Below are 27,504 nucleotides of genomic sequence, written 5' to 3'. Positions count from 1 at the left end.
GTAAGAAATACTGTTGTCATACTTGGACTGGCTTTTCTAATGATGCTCTTTCTCTTCTAAACAAGGTCCAAAAACGCTTTATAAACATAGTTGGACTCGCTCTATCTGCCAAGCTTGAGCCTCTTTCCCATCGTTGTAATGTTGCATCTCTTTCTCTTTTCTACAAATACAATCATGGTCACTGCTCAAAGGAGCTATTATCTCTAGTTCCATCAACTAAAAATCATTCAGCAAAGCCTCATTTATTTACTGTATTTGTCCCTGCATGCTCTAAAAACTTTTATTTGTTTAGTGTTTTTCTTCACGCTTTAACTCTTTAGAACTCTCTCTCATCTTCATGTTTTCCTGATTCATATAATCTACAATTTTTGAAGTCTTCTGTCAACCATTTCCTTGCTCTTTAGCTCTATTCCTTTTTTTCTAGTAACTCACAAATAGTGGCTGCTTGCAGCCTTGTGTGGAGTGAATCAGAATAAAAAGTGAGAGAGTGAATCAGAATAAAAAATAAATAAAAATAAATACAAAAAATTTGTTTAATAAATAAATTTAAAAATAATTTTTCAACAGATTCAGAATGTATTTCACGCATGATTTTTACGCTTGCATAAGTTACTACTTTGGGTTTAAATGGCTGTATATATGCTTTTTTTCATAATGAACCTCTTTATAAAAACAACCACTAAACTAAAGATCAAACCATTTTATTTAAGAGTTTGCAAATAGATTATGATATTAATGTTTTTTCATAACTGGTATTTGCTTAATACCACAGCTGTTCCATCAAACAGTTTTAATTCTTTACCATCACTAAAAAAAAGAAAATCTACGCAAATTTTTATCTTTCATGTAGGTTGTTGTGCTTTTAATACAACAGCTAGTATTTTACTGTAAAAAAATTTTCCCTCTTTATAACAAGGACCAAAAACAATTGTAAATATTGTTAAACCTACTGTAGCTGCTATGTTTGAGTCACTGTTCAATTGTCGTGGGGTTGCATCTCTTGTTATGGGGTTGCATCTCTTCCTCGTTTCTACAAATACTACCATGAATACCCCTCAAGCAAAATTTCATTGCCAAAACTTAATCTTGAGTGATTCAACACATTAAGCCAAGTTTTATCTTTTTACTGTGACTGATTCTTCATGCTCAAAAAACTTATTCATTTAGTTTTTCCTTGAACATAGGTACTTATTTCTCTCTCTTTTCATCTTGTAAATTGTATGTTTTTGACATTTACAGAATCTATAGTGTATATAGTGATATAGTGTTCTATTTTTTATGGTGTTGTTTTTTGATTGGTAAAATGCCTAACCAAATTTTTTTTTCACAACTCCAGTTTTGTACAACTTTTAATTTTAAATTTGACAACAAACAATAATTTTATTTCAAACTTTTTTATTTAAATCTTCTATGGAAGAACCCTGATTGGAAAATTCTGTTAATTAAAAAACAATAGTTTTCCTACTTTTTTTTAACAATCTGTTTCTTCTGGCACTATGAATATTTAAACAACTGCTAAAACTTCTTTCACAAACATAAACATTTTGTTTCTTGAACAGCACTTGTAGCTGAAAGCCAAAAAACTTTTCCTGCTATTTTTGATCATTTAGTAGATGAATTTAATCTAATTAATAACTAAAAAAGGAATTTTCTGGATCACAATTATTGCTGTAGGCTGCTTTAATATCTCTATGTACTTGCTCTCTCACTATTGTTGCTTTACATGCAAGAGAGCAAGTTAGATTACAACTATTAATGCTTGAGACATTTTGTGCACGTTCTTTACTGTTGTTTAACCAACTTCTTTTGATTTAACCTACATTTCCAAAATTGTTAATCTTCAAACCTTAACCAGATGCTCTCTGTTTCAAAATATCAAACACTTAACAAAATAATGTAAACTCACTAGGTATTTCCAAAAACATATATTCATATTTTTTAAATAGTGCTTCAACATTTCTTAATATTGGCTTTTCTGTTATGAATAAAAAATTTCAAAAATTTTTAAACTTATTAGCTACAGCTATGTTACTTCTAGTTTTTTTATTTTGAAAATAAAATTGAAACCATTCCATAAATTTCCTTTTTTAAAAATTTATATATATATATTTTCTTTTAACAATGGAATGCGAAAGCTAGTATCTGTATTAAAATTTTCTAATATATAAAGGTGCCTAAATGGTTGAAAATACGTTTGAATTTGTGTGAACTTTTTAGAACGTAAAACAAAAAAAAAGGGATAGATAATTTAATATAAACAAATAATTAAATATATATATATATATATATATATATATATATATATATATATATATATATATATATATATATATATATGTATATATATATGTATATATATATATATATACTAAATAAATAAAAATTGATAGAAAAAGATAATCTAATATAAACAAGTAGTATTTAAAGTAAATAAATTAGCCATTTATTTAGTCTATAAACAATTTACTTAGAGTGTTCAACTATATTTTTTACCTTTTTAAACCAATTCAAAAATGAGGTTTTTGTCTCAAAAAAGATATAAATTACTTATTGACACAACTAACTCATCATGTTAAAATTAAATCAAAAAAATTGTAAATGCTATATTCCTAATCCAAAATATTTTAATCCCTTCAGAAGAATATAAGTAAAATTATATGTGAAACTACACTATATAACAAGCAACAATCTACAAGTATAAAAGTACATTTTATTATTATTATGCAAGTAACAGCTCGTATTTGTAGAAGCAACAACAGAAAAAAAATTTAACCATTTATACCTATAATTTTCATTTACAACATTTGGACCTATAATTTTTCTCCATGTTTGAACAGCATCTTCATGAGTAAGACAAAGTGCTAAGGAGGGGCCACTACAAAAAAAGAATAATAAACAAATATAAAAGTAGATCTTTGTTTTGTAGATTTCAAGTTCTTTTATAAACTTAAGTAAAAATATCCTAAAATAATGTAAATTTTTAATTATCATTCAACACATTCTGAAAATATCTTTATAATGTAGCTTAAATTCAAAATTTTTTTATTAAAACCTTTGGTTTTTAAGCAGCTACTAATATTTCCATATTTCCTTTTTATGTAAACACAAATTCATGATTCCCTTTTCAAACTAAAACACAATATTGCTTACAAATCTTTAGTAAATATAAAATTTTTAACAACTTGAATTCAATAGGAAACATAAGACTTATGCAGTTGTATTTACATATAACAAAATATTTTATTACTGTTTTTGATTTTTTGTATAACAAAATGAATATTTGAATGCTTTATTTTATTTTAATGCAATTAAGGATTTTCTCTTTAAATAGAGAAAAAATTATTATTTTTTAATTATTTTATAAGAACTTAATAAAAATAAGCTAGAATATTTATTTGTTTCAAAATTAAAAATTTTTAAACTATCATTTTGAAAAAAAAAAACTATGTATTTGATAGAGCACACCAATTTATATACTAGTCAAGCAACACTTTACTCATATCTTAAGAAAATCTTTATGACAAAAATGCATCATTATTTATTATATATGCTTTTAACATTGTTTATCATTTAAATAATTCAATTCTTTAATAATATGAATAATAACACAGGTCAACAAAAAAAAAATAATATATATATATATATATATATATATATATATATATATATATATGCAACTTATTTTTCACCATTACATCAAATTGTTAAGATAATTGGGTTCAAATCTTTAGCATTTGGGGTAAAATCCCCATTATTGTCAAAAAAAAAATTATTCAGAAGTATGTCAACCTGGGTTTCAAAAGAAGCCTATTTTCATAGAGATTTTAAAAATGATATTTGTTTGTAATAAAATTAAGTACTTTTTGTAATATTGCTGAGAAACATTGTGTTAAAATTTTTTTTCAGAGTCTATAGTATTTTTTCACTTAATTTTTTTGTCAATAAATTTTAAGAAAAAATATTTATGTTTTCTAAAACCCAGGTTGACGTACTTTTAAATAATTTTTTTTTGACAATATTAGGGATTTTATCCCACATACTAAAGATTTGAACCCAAATATCTTTACATCTTGAAGTGATGATGAAAAATGAGTTGCATATTTGAAATCATGAGAATGCTATACAAAAAACAGATTGTTTGCTTGACACTAGAATTTTTTTTTTTTGTCGACCTGTGTAATTAAAGAAAATGAATAATAATTACACAAATTATATAAATTATACATTTATTTCAAAATAATTATAGAAAGTATACAGAAAAAATAAAACTGCTAAATTTGTTGTTTTAAGTTGACAAAAATTTTTTTCTTTTGAAATTAAATATTATATAAAAATTTAATATAAAATTTGAGTTAATCACTTTTTAAATTTTTTGTTAAAATCTATTTGTAACTTTAATGCCATCACACTGAATGGATTGGGTCTAGCACCATTGAACTTATTGACTCACTTGCTTTCAAGAAAACCCACTTCTTGGTTTGTTTATTTATGTCTAGATCATGCTATGATCTCACTGAAACTCTTTCTTTTCATCGAATTCACTTTATCATCAGATTCAATTTGTCAATAAACTTCTTTGTACTATCTTGATGATGTTGTTCATGTCTCTACTGAAAACTGTACCTACTTTATAACCTCCTGCCTTTAGTGTGATGAACATTAAAGTGTGATGAACATTAAAGTTCTGGTTTCAGGCCAGCATAAAAGCTTTTAAATCTTTTCATCAACTATAATTCAACCCTCACTCTGCCCCAAGGTTTTCTCCTTCTTGTGCATCAGCAATTTTTAGTTGTAATCAAAACTTGAAAATATGAAAGATAAACAAAGTTAACAAAATTTCATATTAGCAAATGAATTAACTTTCAGTTATTTTTTTAAAGTTGAAATTAAAACTGTTTAAAATGTCATTAGAAGTTTTTTTAACAGCATTTATATTTCCTAAGACAAGTTGTTTCATCAATTATATATTGAAACACTTTCATAATATTAAATAATTGATCCTTTATTTTATATGGATTTTACACATATTTATATTATACTCTAAAATATTTAGTTTACATTAAATATTGCTAGGATATGACACTATGTTTGATATCATATATCAAATAATTGATGTTTATAATACTTTAATTACATATTACACATTTTTTTATATGAAAGACTTGATATTTAATTTTAATTTTAACAATTCTAATAACAAATGAAATCATGGTATTAATGAAACTTATATTTCAAACAACCAATGAAATCAGGATATTAATGACACTCATACTTCTAACAGCCAGTAAAATCATGGTATAAATGAGACTCATTCTTCTAACAACCTTTTAAAATGGTTGAAGATTAGATACTAACTAATTAAAATTCCATTATTCAAGATGAAGTTACAGAATGTTTTGGAATTTTTTCTGTAGAACAACGTTGTCAATTGGAAATTTTTTATAACATATTATATTTTTTTAAATTAAGACTAATTTCAATTTATTTCAAATTAAATAAAATGGCAAACAATAATTGCATTTTACCTGTTTCAACCATCAACACAGTTTTCAAAGTATGGGCTGCATGATACAAAACAATAAACTTTTTTTATCATTAGTAAGTTATAAGACATCTATGTTTTGTAACCTACTAAATAATTTTTACTTTCAAATGTTTTTATTTAGTTTTTAAAAAAGGATGTTTGACTTCCAAAAAAATTTTATTTCAAACATTATTCAACAGTGTTGTCAACATAACCTAACAATTTAATTAAGAGAGAAAGTAAGTAAAAAGTGGTTTAAATTTATACTAAACTAATTCGAATGCAAACCATAATTAGGTAAATCTCTGGCTTGAGAAAACACAATGCTGTATTAGTTTATTAATATCAACATTATTATTATTAGGAAGTAGTACATCATCATTATTATTATTATTATTATTATTATTATTATTATTATTATTATTATTATTATTATTATCATCATTATTATTATTATTATTATTATTATTAGGAAAGAGTATAATAAACATTAAATTCAATGCAAAGAATTATTGAAAATAAATTATGTTGTTAATTATGCACATTTTTCATATAAAACTTAATATAATGTAAGTGTAAGTCTACTTTGTAGACCCTGCATAATTGGTTGGGTCAAAAATAAAATACCTTGTCATGGTGTCAATAAGATTTTGAAAATATTCTTTATCTTTATGGTTAAAATAAAACTGCTCTGCTTGATCTCGTTTGAACTCAATCTCCTTCTGCATTGCAATTGTAAATCCAGAATCTTTAATATGATTAAGAATTGATATCTTATGCTTTTTGTAAGCTTTTGGGCGAATAATTGCTAATGTTCTATTTACACCTGCAGAAGCATTTGGGATAGAAGCTTGTAGAATAGGATCTTGTGAAAGAGGAACTTGTAAAAGAGGAACTTGTAAAAGAGGAGCTTGTTGGACAGAGGTTTGTGGAAAAAAAGCTTGAGAAAAATCAGTTCCAGGAAAGAAAAATTCCAACTCTCTCGAAGCACTTTCATGGGAGTCAGAACAATGAACTGCATCTTGAACCATATCGGTTCCATATCTTGCACGCAAACTAAATGAAACTAAAATAATTTAAAATTTTATAATTGCATGACTTGTAAACAATTAGATAATCATTTATGTGAAATAGTTATGTAATATACTGCAAATAGTATGCTTATGTAAATAAACATAAAATCCCACTCGAACCAAATTAGACATATTTTGAAAATTATAATTTTTATAAAAATTATAAAAATTTCTTTTTGGCCAAAGAGAAATGATGAGTGCAGGTTGTACATTCAATATATCTGATTTAGATTTAAAGAATATAAGCATTTGGTTACAAAAAAATGAATAAAAAAATAAATATTTAAATAATGTTGTTGTGATTTGATTTACACATTTTTGTAATTTAGTATTTGTTTTTTTCAAAATTGTGGGATGAGGTTAGAAGAGAAGTCGCATTTCCCCTTTCACCCTTTGTATACCCATGACTAAATATAATGTCCATGACTAAATATAATGTCCCATGACTAAATATGTCCTAAACTAGTTATTAAATAACACATAATAAAAAATAATTCAATATTGAAGTTTTAATCAGAAAAATTGTTTTAAAAAACATTTTATTTCCTTTGTTAAAAAAAAATTTTTTAAATATTAGTTTTTCAAAAATCGGAAAAGAAGTTGTTTTTATTTTGAGTGCTTCGTTGATCAAATATTAAAAAGACAATGCTTGAATCTAATTTTTTTCAGTAGACATAACATAAAGTAATAATATACGACCAACATTTTCCCCAGAGATTTTGGGTGACAGCCTCTATTTTAGCCCTAAAAAATAAATAGTTTACAAGTCAAAAATTTTGAATAAAATTGGATAAACAAAAGATTTCTTGAGACTATCAACTCCTTAAAGTAGTATTTTTGAATTCCTAGAGCAAAATTTATTTGGGTTCAAAATCCTTAAAAACCATTATCAGAAAAATCCTCAAAGCCATTATCAAGACATAGAAAGTTTAAGTTAATTTGTTGTTCCTTCAGCACGGATGTTTTAAGGGCAAACAACTTCTTGTTTTTTTTGGAATAGCTTCTTAAATGGGGTGCCACTAAAACTTATGTAACTTTTAAAATATTAGAGATTTTTTATGTAAAAAGATTAAAAATATTAAAATTTGTCTGTTTTTGCCTTATCTAAACCTATCTAGAATTTCAAACAACGGCATAGATTTAAACATTTTCAATAAATTCATGCTACTCTTTATCAAAAATAATCTGAAAACATATATTTTTGTTATTTATTATTTGATTTTTAATTTAAAAGCCAATAATTGTTATTTATTATTTTATTATGTGATTTATTATTTTATTATATTTATTATGCTATTTATTATATTATTATGTTATTTATTATGTTATTTATATGTTATTTATTATTTGATTTTTAATTTAAAAGCCAATAAATCTTTACTTTAACCTAATGTTAAATTCAACGTTAATTAAATTTAACTTTAATTTAACTAAATGTGAACGGATTCAGAAAGAGTCAGTCAAAAAATTGCCTATAAAAAATTGAGATTATTTTTTGAAGATTATAGATACTTTTAAATATTTCTTATTTTTAGTTTTTCACATTTTTACATTTATTAATTTTTGGGTACATATTAATTATAAGATGAGAAACGATTTAACAGCAACAAACTGCAAGCTTATCATGTTTACTCTGTGGTTAAACAGAAACTACTGCATTTGAAAAAGATAAATTTAACAGTATAGGAGCATTAAAAACTTTTTTAACAAAAAACACTAAGATGCCACAAAATTCAGATCAATTAGACACTCATAGGTAAGTGTTCCGAATTTCAACTGTCAAGCATGAGAATAAGTTAGGCAATCTCAGTTGGCCCAAGGCACGCTTTCCATAAAATATAATATATAAAAAATTTAAAATAACACTTTTTTTCTTTCTTTTATATAAAAAAAGAACTTTTAATTTAATGTAAGATTTAAATATTATTATGCAGTAAAGTCTTTTTTTTTTTTTTTTTTTTTTATAAACCTGTGAAGTAATGCTTCACGGAATTATCCTAAATTTTGATTTGCATGAGACATCCATGTTAGATAACCATAAAAAAAGCTAAACCAACATTAATTTGATTAATAATATATCAATAACCCATGTATAAATTTAGCTGAAATTTCTGCAGTTATCATTTATTTAATATGGACTGCAAATGATGTAAAAATAACAACTATGTATGGCAGCAAATTTTGATTTGTCACTCTATAAAATGTGACTGCATTGTTCTGCTGTCCACTTTATGAACATGAGCATATTCTAACATAGATTTTTTATTTCTGTTTCTGAAATAAAAATTCTTTTTTTTGCAGCTTTGTAAACTTGATAGTTCTGCTATATTAAGGCATATTCTTACAGTACTTTCTGAAACATTTTCAATTACATCTTGAGCAGTAACAAATGGATATTTTTTTCACAAATCTATTTTCAGTTACTTTTTGATGTTTTAAGGGGATGACCTCTATTTTGATTTGTTTTTACTGAAGCTCTGACTTTGTACCCGCTAATCCATTGGTTGATTACAGCTTTTTTTATATTATTCTTGACAGATAGTTCAAGTTGCCAAATTCCATTATTAAAATCATAATTACTTTTTGTTTAAATAAGGTACTATATTTATTTCTGGCCATTATTTAATCCTAAAATGTTACTGTTTAATGTAAATGTTTAATCCTAAAACTGTATATCATTTTGAAATGATAAAATTTCTTCTATTGAAGAAACTTCTTTTTCAGAATTAAAACATTACATGTTGAGAAGAAATGGTGAACAAGATACGATTGTATGTTAAAGATAATTTTTCCAAAGTTCTAAAATTTTTTATGAAAAATTCTTAAATAAAAATGTTAAAAAAATATCATTGTGTAAAATCTTTTTATTTCTTTTAATAATACAGATTTAAGTGATTTATGTTTGGTTGATTAATAAATAAACTTCAGCTGCGTAACTTCAGCAGCAAACTTTAAGACTAAACTTTTATATATAAATATATATAAGATAATTTCGTATAGTAAAATAACACTATTAAAAAAATATTTTTAAGGGTGTAACATGACCCTATAAAACTCAATGGGTCCCAAATATAATCAAAAACATATTACTTCAAAAGAATGTCAACTTGGATCTCAAAAGAAGCAAAATTATATAAAAGGTTTACTAACAATAAACAAATTTTATAAAAACATCACTCAAAAAATGTTCCAGTATTAACATGAATGAACTTTTAATCCTGTAATTATATATATATATATATATATATATATATATATATATATATATATATATATATATATATATATATATATATATATATATATATATATATATATATATATATATTAGTAGAAAATCACTTAACTAAATTTTTCCATTTGACACTGTGTTTCATCAACAAAGATTCATCAGAAATGCATTTCTGATGAATCTTTGTTGATGAAACACAGTGTCAAATGGAAAAATTTAGTTAAGTGATTTTCTACTAATATATAATTGCTCTGTTCTTTTAAGAACATTGAGCACTCTATTGTGTAGAATACTTTTTAAAGTTGTTTAAATATATATATATATATATATATATATATATATATATATATATATATATATATATATATATATATATATATATATATATATTAGATATACTTGTATGTTTATACACACACACACACATATATATATTTATGTTTATACACAAATGTACAAGAATATATATATAATAATTTTATATTCTTGTATACTCGTGTATAAACATATATATATATATATACATATATTTGTTTATAAACACATATATATATATGTGTGTGTGTGTGTGTGTGTGTGTGTGTGTGTGTGTGTGTGTGTGTGTGTGTGTGTGTGTGTGTGTGTGTGTGTGTGTATAAACATATATATATATATATATATATATATATATATATATATATATATATATATATATATATATATATATATACATATATTCTTGTTTGTTGTTATGCAACAAAATATATTATTTATTAATATTGTAATTATGCATAACAGTGTTATTTATTATGTACATTTGATTATATAAAAATGTTTTGAAAAACCTGTTTGGTGCACTCATTTTTGCAAGACTAATCTCTGTTGGACCAATGAGATTAAGAAATTCGGATAAATAATTTTGATCAACCTCATTACCAGGTTTTGAAATCACTAAGATTACGCAAGGCCCACTAAAGAGAGCATTTTTAAAAATCTAAACATTTTTAAATTTTAAATTCAAAAATCTGAAAATCTAAAAAAAAAATTACATTGTTAAAAAAATCTCTTAGAAAAGCACATAAAAAGGTTTCTGATAGAACCACACAGATTTTGGAGTTCTTGAGTTTTTATGTGTACTCTGTCAGATTTAAGAGTAATAGAAAAAATAAATAAATTTAAAAAAATAACGTAAAGTGTTTAAAAGACTTCGAAGATATATATGACTCAGCAACCCTAATTGAATATTAAAATACAACCACTAAAAAAAATAAAATCTATAAAATAAAAAATTTACACAAAAAAAGTCTTACCTTGACATAAACTCCACCAAATTGTCATAGTAGTCATTCATTTCTTTTTTTTTGTAAAAATCAGCAGCCATTTCTCTTGTCAACAACATTTCCTCTTGCTTTAGTATTTCAAAACCAGTGTCTAAAATCTGGAAAAATATTTTTCAAAAACTGTGAAATTGGTTATATCAAAACTTAACAAACTATAAGAAAAACAAAAGTATTAAAAAAAAAAAAAGTGATTAAAAGAATACTTCACAGAAATTTTTATCATAACATTTGAGATAAAAATTGTATTTGTAAATATTTTTTAAACATTTTAAGGTTATAGACTACAAAAAATCATGGTGTATTTTAACAAAACATAATACAATTTATTATTGATGCAAATTTTTTTCATATGACAGATTTAACTTTTTTATTAAAACCTAATAAAGTATATAGAGTTTAATATCACAATATAATGTTGGAATATAGTATCAGAATGTTAGTAATAAAGTTAATAATAAAGCATTGAAATATTTCTTTTTAAAATATACTTATCTCTCCAAAGCCCAGGGGGACAATAGCCAAAGAGACTTTTTTGAGGCAATTAAAAAAAAAATTTTAATTATTGTTATTTCAACCATATAACTTTAAAACACAAACCTTAAAAAACATGGATATTATGTGCTAAAACAAGTTAAGCGTGGTACTTCTAAAGATGCATTTTTAATGCATCATTAAGCTACACATTATAAAATTTATTTTTATTCCTTACAAGTAATGCAAACAAAAACACTGGAAAGCCATACAACAAAACATTTTCTTCAAAAGAAAAGTCCAAAAAAACACTAAAACTTACCATGCTACTTTTAATAGCATTAGACATGTTTCAAAAATAAATAAATGGAAAATTTTGTTCTTTTCTTTTGAAGAGATGCAAAAAATTAGAAACATAATTTTGTCATTTTGAATGATATGATTTGGACAAAAACTTTACATTTAATACCAATAAAGAAATGTCAAAAGTTCAAACTATTAATTATTTCAAATTTGAACTTGTTTTTCTTTATAACCATTTTACTCCTAACAAGGCTGCAGGCAAGGACAATTTTTTAACTTTTTTACTGCCATTATGTTTTCAGATCATAGTATCACCACCATCTAAGATGTTTGACTGTAGAAAGTAACATTTTAAAACAGTAAAAAATATCAGAGATGAGGTTGCTGAAAAATAAATGCTTTTTAAATAAAAGTGTTTTTTTATTTTTTTCCTTATAATACCACACCCTATAAATGTGAGTAAACATGACAAATTAGATATGGTATACAGATATAATATGGAAAATAAAAAGTTTAAAAATATAAAGCAAATATGAATAAACCTAGTTATACCATTAATATGGAAAAGGAAAATACATTATAGCACAAAAAACACAAGTGCATATATTGTAATAACAAACTTCTAGATGTTACAAAGAGAAACTTTAAAAGAAGAAAAAGATCTGTTACAAGATCTGTTAACATTAACTCCTAAAATTTGGTCAAATTAAAATTCACGGGAAAAAATTTTTGAAAACCTTGTAATGATGTTTAAAAATAAAAAAGCATACTGGCTAAACTAGTGTTTAAGATAACCTTAGAAAATTAAAGATAACAGAAAAGTGTTGAACTTTATACATCTAAAAAGTCACATGATACTGAATCCTAGAAATTTTTTCCTTGTTTCTTTGAAAAAAAAAAGAGTGAAAAAGCACACATTTGTTATAACCTATCTGAGTTTTAAAAGCTATACCTTAAACACAAAGTTGGATTAAGTTGGATTAAGTTCTGTGAATCAAAGCTAAATTGGTGCAATTTAGTTTTGATTCACAGACTATTCACTTATTTAACAGACAATTATGAGACAGTTCACTTATTTATCAAAAACTTAACAAACACTGAACCATCACACTTCAGTTTGCTATAAAGATATTATAAAAATAAAAATGTTGGTTGCATCATTTCTATCTTCAACATAACCAAGAACCAAATAACTGTTTTTTCACTAAGTATGATCATGATTGCCTATGATAGAAACCAAACAACCCACAATCAATAAGTAAAATACTTAACGGTTATGGGTTGTAATACATAACAGGAGGACAGTAAAAAAATTAAAAAACTTTTATAAACTTGATGAATCATAAGAAAAATACAAAAATGAATCTAAATCTCCACTTCTACTTCATTTCTCTTTCTTCCACTTCTTTAGCAAAAGAAAGCATAATCCCATTCCAAAAACTCATATGATGGATTTATAAGAACTATAAAAAGTGAAGCATTAAAAGCCTACAAGTAGCAAGTAGAAATCCATATTTATATAGGTTAAAAAGTATATTTAAATGTGTTGACAAATTTTTTATGTCAAATGTTAATGTTAACAACTATTACAACTTCTTTTAACTTTAAAAACAATATAAAAAAATAAGCACAAGAAGCTATCATTGTTTTGCAGCAGATGAAGAATAGTTTTATGGAGAGTCATGATAATGTTATTTAGGTCTAGTCTTTATGATTTGTGATGAAAACCAAAATTCTTAACTCATATATAGAAACAAACTAAATTTAAATAGACAAATAAAACCTAATCAAATTAGTAATTTGTTCTGTTGACAAAGTCATATGTTGTTATATTCAGTGTTATATTCATTTTGAACACACAATTTTTATTAATGCCACATGCAAGCACTGGTAAAGTTCATTTAATTTTGCCTAACAAAGTTAAACAAAGCCAAATAGAGAATATTTACTAAACTTGCGTACCAAAGTTTAACAAATTACTATTGGCTTTTCACTATTTGTTTAATGAAAACACTATTCATGGGTGGTTATCCACAAGTGGTTACCTAGATACACAAAAAAATCAATAATTTGGTACTGTCAGTCTTTAGATCAGGAATTGAGGTGCAAAGCTTGAAAAAACACTCTAGCTTTGCAAAACTCAGCAACTTTAAGAAATATAACTCCATATGAAAACTGTTAATAACAAATCTAAATATGTTTTGTTTACATTTTTTTACCTTGTTTACTTATAAAGTCATTGTCAAAAAATCAGTTCTCACATTTTATTTATTCGAACTTAATTTATTCAAAAGATACTTTTAACGCAATTATCAAAGGATATAAAATTTTTAGTAATATTTTTTTAAACAAATTTGTGGACAAAACTTGAAAAAAACCTAAAATGAAAGCAGACTTTTTAGATATTTTAATAAAGATTTATATAAACAAGACCATGGAAAAACTAAAATGATAAATAATAAAGTTTAGTAGCATTTGATAGTCACACTTATATGTTTTGTCTCTTATGTTTATTGCACTCGATCTCATTTGTTTCATTTTGCTCTGCCTTTGCTCTGCTACATTTTGTTCCGATTCATTTTTTTAATATAGTTTTTTTATTTAGAGAACTTTTTTTTTTTTTCTTTTTCCAGAAATTCATTTTGTCTTTGTTCTGGGAATAGTCTAATTGACAACATTGTGAATGCTTTTGTTGTTGTTGAGATCAACAAAAAATATTTTAATTATTTTTTGATGATTTCATTCATTTTCAAAGTTAAAGTGTTTTATTCAATAAAAACTTACTGATTAGTTTCAATATAATATTGTATCAACACAGAAACTTTTAGATACATAACTTACAATTTAAAAAATTTATTTGAATAGAGGAAAAACTATAAACAAATCTGGATTTGATACTAGACATACTTAAACCACAATATTGAACTCATTTAACAAAATAATACCACAGTTGAACTTAAAAAATTTTTTTTAACAGTAATTAACCTCCCAAGGCCGAGAAGGCCACTACAGTCAAAGAGACTATATTATTGTGGTTACGACCCTCTCTATAAAACTCTATAAATCTAAAATACAAACCTTGACAAGCAAGGTTGTTGTGCGGAGATACAAGTTAATTGTAGTACTACCAGGGACATGGTAAGAATCTAACTTGGAACTTTTTGCTTATGAAGCGAGCACACTACTACATCCAGGGTTGGGGTCAAATATATTTGATCTAATACAAATACATTAATTCTAGATTTCCAAATACAAATTCTAACACAAATATATTCAATCAGTATTTTCCAATTACAAATTCAAATATTTTTAATTGTCATTAGGAAAAAATCCAAATTTTTTTCAAGACAAGACTGATAAAATGGTCTATAGAAGAATGTCTTTTAACAAATACCTCTAAACAACAAATTTTAATTCATTTTAGTCCTTAAAAAAAGCAAAAAAAGAAAAAAAAAAACCCTCTTAATATTTCACAAAATAAACACTGGTTAACCTAGTTTATCGAGCTGCAAATACATTTCAATCAAATTCAAATACAAATATTTAAGAAACTTTTTTTATCAAACACAATATGAATACAAATATGTCAAATTAGCCAATTTTTATTAAATACAAATACATACTAGACCCCAAACCTGACCACTACACCACTACAGCATAAATATTTTACCGTTTGTGACTATAATCATTGATGGCAAGCTGCACTGCGCAACAAAATGTAATGTTCTTATAACTGTGAAGTAGTTGCAGTCACTAACAATGCATCCAACATGGATAGTATTTGTAATGGAACTAAGAGTAAATGCAGATTAATCTTAGTTTCATGTCTGAAATTCACAAAATACTTTACAGGTTATATAGCCCACATCAGATACCATATTTCTGTAAAATTTAGAAAAAAAGCGACTTTTTGCATAAAAGCACTATTGCTACTAGAATAATCAAGAATAAAATAATTCAAGATGTTGCAACAGCAGAGAACACTATATTAGATATACTTGAAATGGTTATAGAACAAAAAGATTCTGTTTATCACTCTCAAATGCTATGTTCAAAGTAACAATGCTGTAGTGGTGTAGTACTAGAGCACTCACTTTATAAACAAGAAGTTCCAAGTTCGATTCCCACCATTTCCCTAGTAGTACCTAGGTGTAGTGGCCTTCATGGTCTTGGGGAGGTGAATAAACATAAAAAAAAAGAAATACAAAATACAAGATATTGGTAATGCTAAAAAACTAGTAAAGTTTATACACATCACAAGGGACAATATGTTAGCTCTCTTGAAATGTGTTGCTTTGAATTCCATGGTTTACCCTCAAAGGATCCGAAATCGAGAAAAAATGGAGTCGAGAGAAATCAAGAAAAAACCCCGTCGGAGTCGAGAGAAAATCAGAGTTTCAATAATATTTTGTTATAAATTAAAAAATTAAACTACCTAGTTGATAATTAAACAATGTTCTTGTATTTTTTATTTTATTTTATATATTTCAATTTATAATTCATTATAAATTTTTAAAAAATTTATATTTTTATATTTCTCAGTACTTAAATATTTTTTTTATCGCAATTTTTAACGAACAAGTTTTATCTAATAAATGGCTTTCTAACTTACATCGAAATGTATTACATCGAACTTTCTAACTTACATCGAACTTTCTAACTTACATTAGAAATGGCTTTCTAACTTACATCGGTAAGGAAGAAGGCATTAACTTTCAGTTAAATGACCTTTTGCGGTGCTTAAATATGGTACCCAATTTCATTATCCCCCAACAGCTGTTCGTAGTTTTACCTGCAATATATTCATCTATACAAAATGCTTTTAATTTTTCTGTTATCAAAATGTTTAATGTTTTGGCAGAACTAGGAGATGGCAATCTCACCAATTCTAAACAATACGTTCTTTTGTGATGAACATTTAAATTGTAGTATCTTCTACCTCAATTGCTACACCATTTGTCACCTGTTATTCCAAATTTTCTCCTTTTGCTTTCAATGCAGCCAATTCAATGATCATTAAATATTTGACTTCAGCATGAAACATCCTAATTTTTTTCTGATATTGTGAACGCTGACTTGGGCAAACTATGCCCATAATTTTAAAAAAGCATTCTTAGTGTTTCAGATTGAGTTATGGACCTAATCAAATATCCATCAAGAGCTGTCAACTTGGTAAGAAGATAGTTTAACGACATTTTAGTCAAAACTGGTCTGCAACTGGATAGTTTTAAATCTATTTTCTTGCAACTTTTGATATGTCCAATTAGGCCGTTTGTGCTGCATCCTAGCAATCTCCGTATTTTTCATCATTTACCATAACTTTTTCAAAGTAATTCCACGTTCCAAGTTTGATTAAACATTAATTATTATCAATTATTATTACTCAACTTTGCCACAATGCACAGTGGGCCGGATTTAAGACTCATGGTGGACAAAATTATTTTGATCATACAATATACGCAGAGTTAACAAGGTTAAAAGTAGCAAAGGCCAAGATCAAGGCCACAAGTTACAAGGCCAATGTCAAAAGATACAAGGCCAAGAGTTTTAAGGACAAGGTCAAGATTAAGAGTTTTAAGGCCAAAGCCTATGCAAACATTTTCAAGATCAAAGACTTCAATTTTTGCCTTACGTTAAGGTCAATTATTAACAAAACTGTAAGTAGCAAGTGCTGTGACAATAAAACCACACTTTGTAAAAATAGACCAAGGTTATGCGCAGAACTCAACGAAATCAATAAAAAAATATGTAATTTTTTATTGATTTCGGCCAAGACCAAGGCCAACAGTTTCAAGGCCAAGGCCTCAATTTTTGGCCTTAAGGCCAGGCCAAGGCTAACAAGGACTAACAACTCTGGATATACGACACTACTTGTACAAAATAAAAGTATTATATGTTTAAAACATACCTCGTCATTTTAAGACCAGTTTCTGTATATATTGTAAATAATGATCTTGACTGAATTTTTTTTTGTAAAGGTAAACACTTGAATAGTTAAAATATATTAACTAATATCACATACGCATAATATTTTAAAAGTTACTGTTTACTATATCTATGCTAAAAAATTAAAAAATTCTTGCTTTTTTGACAAAAAAAAAAAGATTTTTTAATTTTTTAGCAAACATAAAAAAGATATATTATGCATTACATTTTATTATACCGCAATTGATTTTTGTGGATTTAAAAAAATACTATTATACTCATAAGAGTTTTTTAATAAGTACAGTGGAAAAGTATGAGTAAGTTTTATTATATGGTTTTGAATAGAATAAGCTTTTTTTTTTAAGGATTTTTTCACTAGCACCACCTGGCCCACTGTGCATTACTGATTGCTTTGTGATATAAATTAGTGTTGTTATTGAACAAAGAGAACACTTACATTTGAAAACAACAAGAACTATTGTAAAAGCCGAGTAGAAATAAAATAAGAATTTAATTATTTTACTAGCAAAAAACTGATATTTTCTAAAAATTTCGTTGAAGTTTCGTCGAAGTTTCTCGATTTCTCTCAAACTCAGAAAAACCGAGAAAAATCTGACGAGACGGAGTTCTGAATGGATCCATTGTTTACCCTATACTAAACAAACTTTTAAAACCTTGCATAGCAGAAGATAACCACTATATTTTATTACTTAAAAATGCTTTAACAATTCCTTTTAACTATCTTAAATATGAAAACCAACTTATTCACTGTGGTTCAAGCCACCCACTTGACATAGTAAAGAGAAACCCTTGCACTGTTTAATTAGGATTATAAGCCATGATAAGACAATAACAATAATAAAAACTCTAAATGCTCTATATTTTTTGTTTCTCACCCAAATTATAAACATGCACACTTTAAACATGCACACTTTAAACACACACACTTTAAACACACACACTTTAAACATGCATACTTTAAACATGCACATTTTAAACATGCACATTTTAAATATGCACACTTTAAACATCCACATTTTAAACATTCACATTTTAAACATGCACACTTTAAACATCTACATTTCAAACATTCACATTTTAAACATGTACACTTTAAACATCCACATTTTAATCCACACATATTTTGATCAATTAAAAGATTTAGAAAAATTGTTTAAAAAAACTGTATTGATTGTTAAAAACATTGTAAGTTCATTTTTTTTTTGTTTCTTTGACAGAGATAATGGAAACAACTTGCTACCTGGTAATAAAGATTCATAAATATCAATTTTAATTAAAAACAAAATAGTTTCAACAAAAGGCATTGAATCTGTACTTGAAGATGACACACAATTTACTTAACAAGAGAAGCAAGCCATTTTATTATTCATTAATTGATATACTTTCAAATTTAAAAAAAATTGAAAGAATATTAATTAATGAAAATCCAATAATCTGGTGAACAAACAAAGAGGTCATGTAACTAATCTGGTGAAAAAACAAAGAGATTGTGTAACTAATCTGGTGAACAAAGATGCATTTTTAAGTAGTAGAGCTGTGACTTTTTTGAATTCTAGTGACCAGTAGAATGTGTTTTTAGTACAGCATAAGAAATAATCGGTGCAGAGAGATTGTTAAAGAGACCAGAACAATAATATTTTTAAACTTCAAACTTATGTAAAATTACTCCAATTTAGTCAGGGTAGAGTGGGGCATAACAGGACTGTAACGCTTAAAGCTTTATATCTCAGCTAAAAATTATTACTTTTCAAAAAAATTTTTTTGATCAAACATTTTAAATTAATGTGATCCTTTGCAAATAAACATTATCTACTATAGCGTATATATTGATCAGCAATTACTTACTCATTTTGCTCAATATTATCAAACAATAAAATTTAAACAAATATGACTTGAAAGTGTCAAATATTTTGATCAACAAACCTCTTTTATAATACTTTTTAATGCACCAGCTCTAATTGCATCAGGTTTGATAATAACTATCAGAATTCGTTTTGCAACTGCAACTGGTATTTCTAAAGCATTTAAATAAAAAATATTTCAATTTTATAAAACTTGTAAAAACAGTTTATTTAATATTACTTTTAATATACTTTAAAACAATTTACAACCTTCAACTTTCAAAAGTCTTCTGGACATACTTTTAGCTTAAAAAAAAATTTTAGTTTTAAGTGGAAAAATATAAAAACCATTAATAAAAATAAAAAAAAGATAGCTGCCCCATCCCAAACCTTCAGTCATTGTAGCAGCACTCCTTTGCGGCAGCAGGCTATAAGATATTTGATGTATGTACTGAAGCTGACAGCAGCAGGCTATTTTAGTGTAACATCAGGCATGTTATCTAAACATGCACTTATACATACACCCATACATACATACATACATACATACATACATACATACATACATACATACATACATACATATACACACACACACACATATATACATACATACATATATATATATATATATATATATATATATATATATATATATATATATATATATATATATATATCAGCCCAAATTGTTGACCTTATTTTTATATTTTATGGTAACTGCTTTGTGTCAAACTTTTTTTGCCAACCTGATGCCGACCACCACCTGTTAGAGGTCAGCATCAGGTCAGCAAAATAAATAAATATATATATATATATATATATATATATATATATATATATATATATTATATGCATATATATAAAATAAGTTATATACACATATATATTAGGGCCCTGCAAACCACATTTTTAGTTTCCAATCGAATTTTGAATCAAGGCAGTGCTTGATTTGCAAATTGAATTGAATATTGAATTGAATCTCTAGTTTAAGGAAAATCAAATTTAAGTTTTATTATCTCTATTTTTTTACGATAAACAATTTGCTTGGAAAGACTATTGTGTTTACTGTTAATTACTCCTCCTCCCACAAAGTTAACTTTTTCTGATGAACAATTTGTAGCTTGTACAGCAAGAAGATCAAGCGCAACTTTGGATAATAAAGAAAAAATATCTTACTTAATGGTATATAAAAAGAAATTGTACTTTTTTTCAGCTACCATTAAGAAAGACTCTACACTTTGCAAAGAGGTAGCGATATGAAAAATGTCTTTACTTAATTCAAACCTGATTTCTAACTGTCTAGTAAGATCGTCTTTTCCATTGAGCGAAGGCTAGTTTTCAAAGCTGCAATGCACAGATAAACTAAACTAATGCTCAAGCTTTTTCAGCACTTATAATAGCAGTGGCTTCAGATTCTGCATTTAAAATAGGAGTGATATTTGTAAATAATTGCACTTGTGTTTCAGTTAGACAAGTCAGTGGCACTCTTATACAGTTTTTTTTCTGTGCACACTCAACTAGAACAAGCTCTATAAAACCATGATTTTTTTAACCCATCTCAATAAGTTAGAATTGCATAACACAGTGCATAAAACATTGTTAAGTGCATGTTAAAGCATGTTTTCACATTCATTAAGAGGCTTTAAATTAGGTTTTGCTTGAGTTATCTGATATTTTTTATGAACTTTGCTAATTAATGTTACAAGAACTCGGTTGGTTGTGGATAACTGATTTCACACAAAGTTGGAGTTTATGAGCACAACCAATCTATTTCAAGAAGTTTGAGTGTGCATAGCATATTTCGACAGCAAGTTTATTACAATTTCTTAAATCAAAATAGCTTTGTGACAAGATTATTATTTCCAGATTTATAATTGATAAACAGTATGATTCTAAGACCCAGGAGGATGAAATATAGTGACATGTAGAAACAAGAAAATTATCGCTATTGTCAGCCTTAAAGTGATCAAAAGTGATGCTAGGTTTGGAGATAAACTGCTATTTTATACTTTGGAAGCTATTATATAGATCATCGACTATATCACACAAATTTTGAGATAAAATGGTAAAATGGTCGTGTGCCATTTCCAGAAGATGTCAAGCCAGATCCAGAAGATGTCTCAAATGATCTTCCATATTCAATTATAAATCTAAGCACTGCATGATCATACTTTTTTTAATAACTGTATCTATTCGAGAGCCTAAAGGTTTTTTGATTATGTAATACATGGTTCCAATAAAGTTTTCTGAACAAAATACTTTATATTGCAATTTTTCTGTTTGCATTGCCAGAATGTTCCTTTTTTTATCAAAGATTCTTTAACTACTAATTTTTTGGTAGTCATTTTTTTGCTTGAGGTGAAATAATTAACAGTTTTTTTATTTCCAGTTTGTAGCATTTTTAGAAAAATTGTAGCAAAATTACTTAAAGTGAAAGTAAAATCAAAAAGTACCCAAACAAAATTATAGATGTTTAAGTATACAGTTTTGGCGTTACTAATATGCGTTCAGCTCTGTTTAAATCCCTTAGTTGCAATTAACTTTATTAAGTTACGTTAAAATTTTATTTACCACTAAATATATATTATATATATATAAATGCGGTAGTGGTGGAGTGGTTGAGTGCTCGCTTCATAAGCGAGAGGTTCCGAGTTCGATTCCCATCATGTCCCTGGTAGTACCATGCATAACTTGTTTCTCCACGCAGCGGCCTTGTTCGTCAAGGTTCGTGTTTCGGAGTTATAGAGTTGGAGAGTTGGGAGAGGGTTATAACCACAAGTAGCCTCTTTATCTGTAGTGGCCTTCTTGGCCTTGGGGAGGTGAATTACAAATATATATATATATATATTTATATATATATATATATATATATATATTTATATATATATATATATATATATATATATATATATATATATATATATATATATATATATATATATATATATATATATATATATATATATATATATATGTATATATATATATATATATATATATATAGTGTATTTATATATTTCAATAAATTATTGTATAAATTGTATTCTAATATTATAAAAAAATTATATAAATTAAGCATTTGCTTACTAGTTTTGCTTATCTTTATAGCATACAGCTTTTTTAGAAAAAGGAGAAAAAAACAAAGAATAATAAAAGAAAAGATTGCTGCCCCATTTTATTCTGCTAAATATAACAAAATATACATAGGTAATTAAGTGAACAAAAATTTGGACAAACATATTTTTGGTGATTAAAGAAAAACTTATTTTTAAATTGTTAATATGTACACTTTTACTACATTTTGAATAAAGTAATTTAACTGTTTTTAAAATCTAACTTTTATTAAAAAACTTTTTTAAGTTTATTTAAATGAAATAATATGTTTGTGGGGTGTGGCATTTTTTAACAACTATTTTTTCTAACCTAAAACATTTAGGTTAATTGAGCTATTATATAAGGAAATTATTCTTGATTTTTGAACACAAAATTTTCAGACATTTATTCTTTTGTAAAAAAAATTTTCAATATAAAATTTATTTCCCCAAGGCTTCAGAGGTTTCACTACAGTTGTATTCTTTTTTATTTAAACTTTTCAATTGAGTTACAGTTAGCATGTTAAAGACATGGTTACAAGTTTCACTGCAAGCATTTTTGGGAACGGCTTTACATTAAGAAAACTTAACTTTGCTCCTGAAAATCTTATGTTTAAAGAGTTCCAAACAAATTAGAATGTAACAAAGGATTCCATGGATAAGTCAAAGTTTGCAAAGTTTTATAAAGCTGCAGATAATAAAATAAGTTAAGAAAAACAGATTAAAAAAACTGTTTAATCTGTTTTTCTAAACTTATTCTAGAGGAACTTAAACTCACTAACTTTAGGCAAATATAAATTTTGAAGTTCATGCTTCATCTAATTCTCCAACACATTTAATGACAAATTTTTTATATTATTTGCATGTCCAAGTTTTAAGTAATTGTCAGATGGTTTACAAAAAAAAAAAAAATCAGCAGAATGGCAAAAATTAATATTCTACTTGTGATCCTCTTTAGTTTCTGTTGCATGTTTTTAAGACATCAAAACTGACAGATGGTACTGTATAGAAAGTGAAAGTGAGCCTTATAACACAAGAACTAAATATGTGCTAGAGGGGAACATAAAAATCAATAGAGAAACATATAGAGTATTTAGTTAAAACCTTGGTGCTATTATTTCTTGCAGATCCAGAGCTTGGAGATAACAAGTAAAAAAATTCCCAAAAGCTATTTTCTATTAATTTGTTTTTAGACACCATGAAAAGTCTGAAAATTTAAATCTCCTAAATGACCTAGACTTTCTGTTTGTATTTTATCAATCTTCTTCATCCAAAACTGCACTCTCTTCTAAGCTGTCTCCTATCAAATTAGCCAAACGTTATCTCATTATCTCTTAGCCAATATTGTTATTAATGGTGAATTTATTGCTTATCACACTTAATGAGTTGGTTCTACTACCAGTGATCGTGCTGGCTTTTTAAGTATTTATTTTAAGATTATCCTATGATCTCACTAAAACTCACTTCATAAATCTCAACCTTCTTCTACATCAGATTCTCAAACCACACTTCTTACTACTACTTTAAAGCTGACTGGAATTCTTTAGATTAGAAATAGTTCTTGGGCTAATGTCTTTCGTATCTCTGTGAAAAGCTAAGCTTCCTTTTCAATATCCTGGATTCAGGCATACATGAAATTTTTATTTGCCTCCAAATTGATCATTATATCATATCTCCTCATTACATTATTGACATATTAAGATGCCACATCTGATAGAGTTTAAGCAAGCAGAGAAACTTTACATGCCCATCATAACTAGTTATTCTTCTTTAGTATTCTTCCCATGAAATGAAGTATAAAATTGCATTGTTGTTGATTGCATTTGAATGAACTAATCACAAAACTGGTAGTCTTTGAAGGAGAAAACTGGAGAAATCTTAAACTGATTATATAATTTTTTTACTTTTAATGCTTTAAACTTTGTTACTCATTCCACATTTTTTTTTTTTTTTTTTGTTATTCACCTCCTCAAGGCCGAGAAGGCCATTACAGATGAGGCTACTTAATAGTGGTTTGTAACCCTCTCTCAACTCTATAACTCCGAAACATGAACCTTGACCTATAAGGCCGCTGCCCGGAGAAACAAGTTGAGTGCAGTACTACCAGGGATGTGGTGGGGATCGAACTTGGAATCTCTCGCCTATGAAGCGAGCGCTTTACCACTACACCACTACTGCATTACACCACTACACCACTACCGCACATGTGAAACATTAAACAATGTCTTATACAAAGAACTAGTGCTAACTACTAGATTTATAAAATGAGAAAGTAAATAATAGTATTGGTCTTGATCTAAAGATACTTATCATTTAGTTTAAAGAAAAAGCTCAGTTATTTTATAAATTGCTTGAACTGCCCAACTTTATAATGTGGAAATGACAGAATCATGTTTCTTATTAAACTTTGCTGTTTTACAAGAACTGCTGACTCTCTATATATAATACGATGTCAATATCAAACAAACCTGCGAACCTAGTTAATGAAATAATTTTTTTTAAACTGTATTCATCACCCCAAGGTCAAGGAGTTCACTACAGCCAAGGTTGCTACTCTTTTTTTCTTCGCCTTCATTTTCTCTTATTTTCTTTTATCTTTTTATTCTGCTTTTATATCCTTTTATTTGAATCTTCAAAAATTGAATTAATCAAATATGTAGCTTAGTTTATAAAAAAGAGTTGCAAATGTGGAACACAATATGGTATAATCAAGTTGTATATAAGACACAAAATTATCACAACACTTTATATTATTCAAAAATTGATAGGTTTAAGAGCTTAAATAATAAATTAACCTTAAGCTGCACTAAAGTAATCAATTAACTTTAATCTACACTAAAGTAATCAATTAAACTTAAGCTACACTAAAGTAATCTATTAACCTTAAGCATCACTGAAGTAATCAATTAACCTTAAGCTACATTAAAGTAATCAATTAAACTTAAGCTACACTAAAGTAATCAATTAACCTTCAGCTACACTAAAGCAATCAATTAATTTTAAGCTACACTAAAATAATCTATTAGCCTTGAGCTACTCTAAAGTAATCAATTAACCTTAGGCTACACAAAAGTAATCAATTAACCTTAAGCTACATTAAAGTAATCAATTAACCTAAAGCTACACTAAAGTTATCAATTAATCTTAAGCTACACTAAAGTAATCTATTAGCCTTGAGCTTCACTAAAATAATCAATTAAACTACACTTTTAAGCTACACAATTAAGCTACACTTAAATCAAATATGATCAATATAAAATAAACTAGTTTTTAATTGCTAATTTAGCAAAGAACAATGCTCTAGAAACTATAACATTCATTTATTGTTATAGCAAACTCCAAAATATTACAATTAGGGGTAGGTGAGGTTAGTCATGGTGAAAGCAACTCAACTCCAAGCAAATCTCTGATTTGAACCCCCAATCTTATTGTGGATAAGCAGGAGGAGCTATTAAACATTGGGTTATAATCTTCCTAGTGATAGTAACACAATGAACAGTCCTGACCTGCAAAACAAGTTAACACTAGGAAGTATATCCAGTTAGAAAAAAATTGTTTAAACTCATTCATGTTTTATATAAATAAGAAAATGGAAACCTGTCCAAATCACACAAATGTAGAATTATGGCTTATAAACTTCAAAAATACTTGTTACATGTTGAAAAAACAATTATTTATTTACATATATTTCCTGAGTTACTATGAAATATATAAAAACTTCATAAAAAAAAACTTTTTTAACAGCATTTTCCAGGCTTTCCCTTAATATTTCAATTAACTAATTTTTACTAGAATTTCCTGCTTTTGTCAGAATCCTGAAAAATTATTTAAAAATTAGTACTAAAGTTTTTACTTTTTTAGTTAACTTATCATTTTGAAAAGCAGCTGTGGCGTAGTGGTAGCGCACTTGCCTCAAGGATCCATGGTTTAAACCCCACCTTTGGGCAAGTTTTGCAACATCACATTAGGAAGTAGGTGTAAATTTCCTATTAAATGTTCTTTTACAGTGCTCTGTAATAAGACGTAAAAACATCTTGGGAAATCTAAAAAAAAATTAATAAAACTACCTAAACGCTCTTCATCAGGATCTAGTTCATCTTTCTGCCCATCTTCTAATATACTAATTTTTATAGACTAAAAAAAATTAAAACAAAAAGTAATTTGAAATAACTAGTAAAACATTAATAAAATTATGTTTTATGTGTATAGAACCTTAAAAAAATATTCCATGGAATTCCATGGGTATTTCGTAGAATTCCATGAAAATCCCATGGAATTCTATGAGTAAACCATGGTTTTCCCATGGAAATTGAAATTCCATAAAATTTCCATGGGAACAAAATTTTTTTCAAAATTCATGTTTTATTTGTATATATATGCATATATAAAGATCATTATGATCAACACGATCATAATCATCATTACCAACATTACCATCATCATCATCATCATCATCATCATCATCATCATCATCATCATCATCATCATCATCATCATCATCATCATCATCATCATCATCATCATCATCATCATCATCATCATCATCATCATCATCATCATCATCATCATCATCATCATCATTATCATCATCATCATCATCATCATTATTGTCATCATCATCATCACCAGCAGCAGCAGCAGGATTTATCCTTCTTCTTTTATGCTGTTTTTCTAATCATGGTCAATGCTTAAACAAGCTA

General features: G+C 26.5%; 1 protein-coding gene across 6 annotated transcripts in view; it reads right to left on the bottom strand.

The window, feature by feature from the left end:
• The window catches only part of LOC100200680 (thioredoxin domain-containing protein 6), a 68,578-nt gene that overhangs the window by 14,014 nt on the left and 27,060 nt on the right, over window positions 1-27,504 (bottom strand). For all 6 annotated transcript variants that reach the window (XM_065799215.1, XM_065799216.1, XM_065799212.1 and 3 more), the window contains exons 6-12: window positions 26,872-26,938; window positions 19,980-20,015; window positions 19,792-19,883; window positions 11,119-11,246; window positions 10,654-10,779; window positions 6,152-6,580; window positions 2,783-2,875 (exon numbers count right to left, since the gene is read on the bottom strand). In XM_065799215.1, the coding sequence (XP_065655287.1) occupies window positions 2,783-2,875; window positions 6,152-6,580; window positions 10,654-10,779; window positions 11,119-11,246; window positions 19,792-19,883; window positions 19,980-20,015; window positions 26,872-26,938 (971 nt within the window). The remainder of the gene's footprint in view (window positions 1-2,782; window positions 2,876-6,151; window positions 6,581-10,653; window positions 10,780-11,118; window positions 11,247-19,791; window positions 19,884-19,979; window positions 20,016-26,871; window positions 26,939-27,504) is intronic.

Source organism: Hydra vulgaris, chromosome 06, assembly GCF_038396675.1.
Source record: "Hydra vulgaris chromosome 06, alternate assembly HydraT2T_AEP".
Lineage (NCBI taxonomy): Eukaryota > Metazoa > Cnidaria > Hydrozoa > Anthoathecata > Hydridae > Hydra > Hydra vulgaris.
The sequence above is the reverse complement of the archived record's forward strand: the minus strand, read 5'-3'. Positions and strand labels throughout refer to the sequence as shown.